At 48.1% G+C, this 8,344-nt stretch overlaps 1 protein-coding gene across 1 annotated transcript; it reads right to left on the bottom strand.

Moving 5' to 3' along the window:
* Positions 1-1,890: 1,890 nt before the first annotated feature.
* On the bottom strand, positions 1,891-7,956 carry MSTN (myostatin). Its single transcript, XM_036423207.2, has 3 exons — positions 7,581-7,956; positions 5,573-5,946; positions 1,891-3,757 (listed from the first exon to the last, which is right to left on the bottom strand). The coding sequence occupies exons 1-3, from the start codon at positions 7,954-7,956 to the stop codon at positions 3,377-3,379; spliced, it is 1,131 nt and encodes a 376-aa protein (XP_036279100.1). The 3' UTR covers positions 1,891-3,376.
* Between the last annotated feature and the right edge of the window lie 388 nt (positions 7,957-8,344).

Here is an 8,344-nt window from a genome sequence, read left to right as displayed (position 1 = left end):
GGGCCTCTAGTATATTATGAAAAAAGACATCCAGTGATTTGATATTCCTTTTCCTTTTCCAGCACTCACATGGTTTAATGACAAAACTAATTAATTAGAAAGCACATCTTTACAAATACACTTTATTAGTTCATAAATAACAATTTTTATCTTAAGAAGGAAAACTCAGTATCCCTCCTAAGGGTTTATAAACTAGGTTCAATGAATGGGCTGTAGAAAGGACCTAAATTCCCTGATACTATGTTCAAATTTATGTGTGTGTTTTTTTCTTATGAGAGTGTCCTAGTCTTCAACAGATTTCAAAAGGGTTAATGACATGCTAATGTTTGTGAGTCGTGGCTTAAAGTGAAATAAATTGGATTTTTAGGAGGGGGGGAGTTTTAAGTGAGTTTTAATTTAGTTACTGCCAATGTCAAATTATTGCCTTCTTTATTTTAATGAAATAAAGTTCTATACAGAACTGCAAAAACCAGCTTGAATATAAAAAGAACTGTAGAGTTTGGAAAGGTTTTTCTCTTTATTTTTATTATTTTTAACTCATCTAAATTTGTGGGAAGTATTACAAAAAAAAAAAATTCAGAATATTAAACCTGATACAGTGCATTGAGCTTCACATGATGTCTTCTCAATCTCAGGGATTAGGATTGCAGGTACACGTGCGTGTCCTCAGGGTGCTGAGATGCGAATGCCGCACCGCGGACGGCCAGGCAGAACGCCCGCACCTGCTAGGACCCCGCGCGCAGAAGTGCGCAGGCCCGTCTCAGAGTGTCCGGTCGCCTCCTCCCCGGTCCTGGGGGCTTCACGAGAGGGCCGCCCCGGGGACAGTGGTGATGGGACCTGGGCCCAGGTAAAGGGCACTCTAACGATTGGGGGTGGCTCCTAGGAAACAGAGGTGCTCCCTCCACACGTTCCCCCTTAGAAGTCACGGTCTCCGGCTACTTGTATTCCAGCCTATGTACATGCATGGGCCTATTACCTAGTCCCATGGTCAGCAAACTGCGGCTCTCGAGCCACATGCGGCTCTTTGGCCCCTTGAGTGTGGCTCTTCCACAAAATACCACGGCCTGGGCAAGTCTATGTTGAAGAAGTGGCGTTAGAAGTTTAAGTTTAAAAAATGTGGCTCTCAAAAAAAAGTTCAATCGTTGTCCTGTGGCTATTTGGCTCTGCTGACGAATGAGTTTGCCGACCACAGACCTAGACATTCAGGTCCCGGAAGAGGTAGGTCCCAGTGTGTGCTGCAAGAGGCCTCCCCGCACAGGGCAGCCCTCTGCGCCAGCCCCCCAGTGTGACACACGTCAGTGCTCACAGCAGCCAAAGGAGTGGCAGTGGCTGTACACCACTGGTTAAAGATTGCATTCCTGTGAGTGAGAGATTAGCATCCAGGAGCCATGACCCTCCATGGCATGCTCATCACCTGCGACTGCTTTGCGCCACGTCCCTCACGGCGGAGGGTGCCGAGGGGAGTGCAGTCGGAAAGACGGGCGCAGGCTGCACTCAGGTGAAGGGGCCCTTTATCACTGTTTTCACCCCCTTGGGGACTGGTGCCGCTCGGCCCGGAGGAATGTGCCGGTCAGTGCGAGCGAGGCGGAGGCAGCCGAGTAACCCTAGGACCACGGGCACTGCCAGCTGCCACCATTTGGAAAGTGAACCTATGAAAACATATAAATAGTTTTCAGGTCACGATAAAGAGAAAGGAAGCAGATAAAGCCAGTCCTTGCTTTTATGTGTCAAGCAGCTTGACTAGGACCAAGTGGACAGAAGCTCACTCATGAGAACCAGAGGAGCAGACCTCAAAGTCCCAAGCAAACTTGTGTGCTGAGCCATTTGACTCCAATAATAAAGTGAAAACCAGACATCCAGAATTAATCTTCGTAACCTAAAATTGTCTTTCAGAAAAGGTGAAAACACTTTAATATAATTTATATTGTTTCTACACATTACATGTAAGAAATAATTTCACTTAATCATAAGTACAATGAATTTGATGAACAAAATGCTAATTTACAAAACAGAAGTAAATATATGCAGAAATATATTCATTATTGAATTACAAAATTAACAGTTCTTATTAAGATCATCAGCTTATTATTCTGTATTTCAGATGACAGGATGAAGTCATTTTGGTATGCTCAGTGATATTTATAAGTATTAAAATAATGGAACGTTGAGATTTGAGTGCAATGACAAGTAAACTGTGGAAATTTCACATTCATATTTTACAGCCCTCATCAATCCATAAGTGAATGTTTGTAATGTAAAAAAATAGAAAATGATTGTAATGTAACCATCTAACCATTAGCATGTGAGTTTTAAGACCACTATTTTATTTGCTAATTTATCTGAAGTATAATATAAGCAGTTGCATTTCTGTCAGATGAGACATGTCTTTGTGCCTTCATACTTAATTTGAAATGTCCTTACTGTAAAAATATACCAAAGTAGATAAAAAAGGAGACACTTATTTACACACACAAAAAAATTGTATACACATTATATAAATGCAGTTGTTTCAAAGTCTTTTATACAATATTGATAGGATCTGTCATTTTTATTACTTTATCATAAAAACTGCAGTGTTGCAAAGGCACGCTGTAAATTTTTGGAATTTGGAAATTGTGATAGAAATGAATACTTCCTGGCTACCTTTTAAGACAAATCAGTTTCTCCAAGCATACTACAAAAACAGCTCTTCTTGTCCTAAAGGAAATGCATTCCCCACGGGGAGGTCTAGGGACGTGTGCCTGCAGAAAGGACTAGCTCTTCATCTTGCTGAGGTTTGTTCTGCTAACCTGATGCATGGCCGCTCAGTCTGCTGTATTAGCACCATGGCATGGATTGTTATGTACGAACCAATGAACACAGGCGTAGGGCTTGCATAGTGTGTCCCATCCCTGTTTTTGTGGAATTTCTTCTTACCAAGCATTCTATCAGACAATGTAAGTTCAAGTGTGGAAGGCCGATTTAAACAATAGAACACAACAGCGCTCGCTTCCCAATCCTACCTATCGAGCTTGTGTAGATGCTAAATGCAACTCTAGAGGATGAATCACAGCTCTCCTTCCATCCGCTAGGACGCAAGGGGAGCTCCTCGCAGCTAGCTGCCTACGTGTGTCATGCTGCATGTATGAACCTACGTGTAATCTGACCTCCTAGTTCAAAACTCCGGGACTCATAGAGCTTTCTAGTGTGCGATTTGTTTTGATGGTTAAATGCCAATCATTGCATATATGCTCGCTTTTAGTTCATGTCCTGTCGTGTGTGCTTATGTGACGGTAGCATGCTGTAGGCTTAGAGCCTGAGGCACATAATTCACAGCTTCAGAATAGCTGAGGGGGAGGCCTCCCACGTTTGAGGAAGCTACAAACCGATGCCGGTCTCATGAGCACCCGCAGCGGTCCACCACCATGGCAGGGATCTTCCCGTAGATGATCTGCTCTTTGCCGTTGAAGTACAGCATGTTGATGGGGGACACCTTGGTGGGGGTGCAGCAGGGACCCGCCGAGCCCCGCGGGTTTGCTTGGTGCACTAGGTGAGTGTGAGGGTACTTCTGCAGGAAGACGAACTCGCACTCCCCGGAGCAGTAGTTGGCCTTGTATCGTTTGGGGGCGATGATCCAGTCCCAGCCGAAGGCCTCGAAGTCCACCGTCAGCGGGTAGCGGCAGCAGCGCGACTCGGTCGAGTGCTCGTCACAGTCGAGGCCAAAATCTCTCCTGGATCTCTTGGGTGTGTCTGCCACCTTGACCTCCAGGAAGGGGTTCTGGATAGAGAGGAAAGAGCAGTCAGTACCACCCACGGGTGCTGAAACACCGGCCTGTCTGGAGAAGTCATTATTGAAGAGACACTGCTTACACACGTTTATTTCTAAAGGGCACAGAATTGGGGAATTGTGATGTACACTAGGATCGAGTCTTCCCTTATACAAAAGCAACACAGGTTTCCCTGTGCGTCTAGTGGATGCTCCAGAAATGTGTATAGACTATGAGAAGAAAGGGAGAGGGGGAAGAGGGAAGAGGCGAGGTCACCCCCTCTCTTCTCTCTTATTGATCAAATACCAGGGCTCTGTCCACGGACTCCTGGGAAGGGAGGCACACGCACCCATTCCCACTCGCGGAAACGTGGGGATGAAAGCAGAATCTAGTAGTTACCCCAGCACTGGGGGGAATGCAATGGGAAAGGGAAGGGAGGTGGTGAAGGAGGTGGTATGAGTGAGTTGGAAAGAGAAACTCTGAGAGAAGATGCAGAAAAAGGTCCGGTAATGTTTCCTTTATTCTTTCACTGAAAGAAGTTTCTAATCTGATATTTAGAAAATCATTTTCTAACCCTTCCCCTGTACCAATCTTTTAATGCATTTGAGACTGTTTCTTTCTACATGAAAAACTCTAAGAAATATGTCTTATTAACCACCTGTTTAATAATAACTGAAGTCTATCACATCACCAACTCTGATCATTAAAATGCTACTTATAAAAAGAACACTTTCTCATATAATGAATAATTGTTCTTATCCTACACCAAAATCAAAAGATACCTACCAGTCATTGTTATTTAAGATTATAAAAACAGTAACATCATTTTGAGAGTCAATAACATTTTATGTAGCATAGTTAAAAAAAAATAGGTCATTTGAAAAATTCTATCATTTCTTTAAGAATATGTTTTCATTAAAGTAGAGCTGACTTAATACCACTTAGTAAGAAAACTAAAAAAGCAACATTTATTGCTTGCAAGTATAATCTTTTGTTGTAAATCATATCAATAGATGAAGTGAAAATATGGTCACATTGATCCATTTTTGTAAACAAGCGTAAGTGAACAGAAAAGTTCTAAATTTTTATCTACTGTTCTAAATTTACACTTGTTTTTATTAATTTTTATAAATTATAGGGCATCGTCATCTGCTTGGCCTGATATGAAATTAGTTGGCAGACCCTACCTAAGTAGACTCCTGAATATTTATTTACTCTTGAATGGGAAGGCAGCTCAGAAATAGCCTAGGCAGCTCAGGGTAACTAGCCTGAGCATTACATTTTATTAGCATGAGTCACAAAGTAACCTACATATACATTTGCACCTACAAATATATAAACAGCCTACAAAATAATGAACATACTTATGAGGGACCTTTAATATAGTGTATAAGACTAAACATATTGTACTTAGTTTATTGCTATAAATAAAAGCATTTTATTTTCATTATAACTTACAAAGCTTTTTTATGCTTTATTAAGGCAAAAAGAATCCAACACATTGCACTCTGGGGCAGGGAGAGAGGGAGCTGAAGTGTCTTGGGTGTGTCCTCGGATCCACTCTGAAGATTGCATGCTTGTATTCAATAATCATTCAGAAGAACTCCCCAAGAAGCTAAGGGCTGTGGGATAGCTTTTTAAAAAACCCTGATGCGAAGTAAAACTATCAGGAGGGTGTTCCGGCGGTGTGAAACCAGACACCCACTTTTATTGGGTACAGGGCTGAGGGACCGTGTTTGGCCGGGAGCAGAGGCGCCTGTGGCTCTCCTCCACTCTGACCTGTTCCCATCCCGATGAGACCTCAGAGGCTGCCCATCCTCACTCACCAGCCCATCCTCGCCGGGTCCCGGGAAGGTCACCGCGAGATCACGGCCGTTCTCGTCTAAAGCTTTGATTTCAATGCCCAGGTTGGATTCGGGCTGTTTGAGCCAGTTTTGCAACACGGTCTTCACATCGATGCTCTGCCAAATGCCGGCGCCCGGGCTCATGTCGAGTTTCAGGGATCGGATTCCCGTGAACCTCGTCCCGTCTTTCATGGGCTTGACGAGCCTCAGGATCTGCACGAACACGGTCGTGGGCGTCCTGACGGGCCGCAGGTAGATCCACAGCTGGGCCTTGACCACTTTGTTGAACTGGATTTTGGAGCTGAACTTAAAGAAGCAGCACTTGGGTTTTCCTTCCACTTGCGTCAGGAGATCAGCTAAAAATGAGTTGGAAAAAGAGTTACTAAAATTATTTCTCATAAAAAAAAAATGAACAAACCTTTTCATATTAACTGGTATTTTTTTTCTCTTGGATTAATGAATGTCTGTTTAGTCATTTAAGATGAAAAATGGGAGACTTTCATTCATAACTCAGAAAAATGTCCCAGGAAAGAATGACTCTAGTTCTTCAGAATTTCTCAGATGTTTTCTCAGCTGTTTATGAGCAATCTGCTCCCTTTCCAGAGGACCGTGGACGGGGGAAACCCTGAGAAGGAAGCAGCAGCGGATGCGATTTAAAACGACGATGATTAGAGAGAACAGGAGACACCGTGCAGGAACATCCACTTAGAATTCTTTGGGAATCTGAGCAGTTACACTCTGAGCAGCTGCACCAGTCAGTCTGCGGAGGAGCCCTGCCCCCAGCCTGAACTACCTGGGGACACGGCCAGCCGCGCGGGGGCGAGCAGAAAGCAGTGCCCCGCCAGCTCCGGGCTCTGGAATGGGAATAGCATGTGAGCGGGTCGAAACCGGGCAGGTAATCCGCACCAGAGGGAAAGGCTGCGCTGGGGCCGTGTCCAAAGCTGGAAGGCACGTCTGTGGTGCCAGGCTGCCGGAGGAGAAGCCCTGAGGCCTGCCTCTCCGCCTGGCGTCCCTGAGACGGTTTAGAATGAGGCAGAGCGGCTCCCGGACCCGCTGGTAACGAGCCCGCAGGAGAGGCCTGGGCTGCGTTTCCACCCGGTGGCCGGGCCAGGAGAACTGTGGAGCCCGTGCTGACGGGTTAAAGGGCAGAGAGCACTGCGGAAGGCGAGTCCACCCACACATGGCAGCAGCCTTTCTGTCCCGCTTCTCTGGAGGTGCCTGCTCCCCTCCTCGGATGAGGTTTGAACGGGCTGCAGAAGCAACTGTATGAAATGCATTCTCTTTGGGGAGCAAGGTCGCTGCCCCGATGCCGCCCCCCTCGCTGAGGAGCTGGGAAATGCCTCAGAAATCCGCGGGAACTGTGCAGGCCGGCCCTGCAGCCTGCACCTGGCCCAGGTCTGCGGAGGCTGTGAGCCAGGACCCGCTCGGCTGCCGTGCCTATTTCTCAGGCATTTCCCCGTCGTTAGCTCAGGGTAATCATGATGCCTTGTCATCGCACTTCTTAATACATCGCGTTTAGGAAGTATTTCCTCCTGCTCTCCACGGGATCGCTTTTAAAATGAAATAGTTTCGTTTGCCAGGAACACAGACACCCAGTGAGGAAGGGTTTTGAGGTCCAGGAGTCATTCCAGGTGCCGGCAAATGCTCAGCTGGGCTCTGACTCACCGAGTCCCCGAGTCCCCGGTCCCTGTTCTCAGTGAAAAACCTCATCACCACACATGCATGTTTCAAGCAACCACATGCAGTCGTGGTTCCGTGCGCGTGGTGGCGTGGCCTGGAGCTCCCCTCCTGGCTGCCCCTGCCGGTGGCTGTGACAGCCTGGGCACCTGCACCCTCAGGTGCCTGGCCCGCACCCTCAGCTCCGAGTCTCCCCGTGCCGCCCTCTGAAATCCCGGGCAAACAGAGCCAAGCTGCGGGCCCTCCCTCCACACCCCCGCTGTCACGGAGCCTGGCACAGCCCCGGAGGGCGCGGCCGCGCGGGGGTACTCACGCGCGCTGGGCATGGCGATGACGGTCTCGGTGGTGGCGTGGTAGTCGTCGTCCTCCAGGGAGCCCTCGCCGCCGCCGTCCCGCTGCACGTCGTCCTGGTCGATGAGCTCGCGCAGCGGCGGCGCGCGGGGCAGCAGCTGCCGGACGGCCTCCTTGCTGATGTTGGGAGCCGCCTCCAGGCGCAGCTTGCTGAGGATCTGGATCTTGATGGCCTCGATCCGGGACGACTTGGTGTTCTGCCTCCAGGCGCACGCGTTGCACGGCGGGGCCTCTCGCCCCACCTCGCCCGGCTGCTCGCCGTTCTCGCTCGGGTCCACGGGCCCTGCCACGATCAGCACGAACAGGTAGATGGACACACAGACCTGCAGCTTCTGCATGGCTGCGAGCTGTGCGGGCTTCCCCTGGTCCCTGCTCCCTCCGTCGCTTTTGAGTAACGGCAGGCAGAGCGTGATGCCTGGACAGTCGGAGACACCCGTGGCCACCCCGGGGAATCTTGCACGCCGTCTTCCAAGTGGCTTTTTATATTCCGACTTGGATGAGACCAGTGTCGTCGGGGCCTGTGATTGGCTCCCGCTCCACAATGAATCTCGCTGTCAGAGGTTAAACCCTGTCTGTCACAAGCCACCAGGCAGTGTTCCGTTACAGGCCGGGGCGAGCTGGTGCATCTGGGTGCTCCATGAAAGAAATAAATCTGCAGATCGGCAGAGAGAGAGAGAGAGGTGACGATGGAGAAATGAAAGTATGTAAACAATAACACGAACTGCA

The sequence above is a fragment of the Pipistrellus kuhlii genome, unplaced genomic scaffold (genome assembly GCF_014108245.1).
Source record: "Pipistrellus kuhlii isolate mPipKuh1 unplaced genomic scaffold, mPipKuh1.p scaffold_m20_p_79, whole genome shotgun sequence".
Taxonomy (NCBI): domain Eukaryota; kingdom Metazoa; phylum Chordata; class Mammalia; order Chiroptera; family Vespertilionidae; genus Pipistrellus; species Pipistrellus kuhlii.
This window is presented reverse-complemented; position numbering and strand designations above follow the sequence as displayed.

Excerpts from the sequence above, each read along its gene's own strand:
- MSTN (XM_036423207.2), bottom strand. The coding sequence starts at position 7,956 with ATGCAGAAGCTGCAGGTCTGTGTGTCCATCTACCTGTTCGTGCTGATC. Across the intron at positions 5,947-7,580 it reads CATCGCCATGCCCAGCGCGC|CTGATCTCCTGACGCAAGTG; the intron begins GTGAGTACCCCC and ends ACTCATTTTTAG. Across the intron at positions 3,758-5,572 it reads GACCCGGCGAGGATGGGCTG|AACCCCTTCCTGGAGGTCAA; the intron begins GTGAGTGAGGAT and ends CTCTCTATCCAG.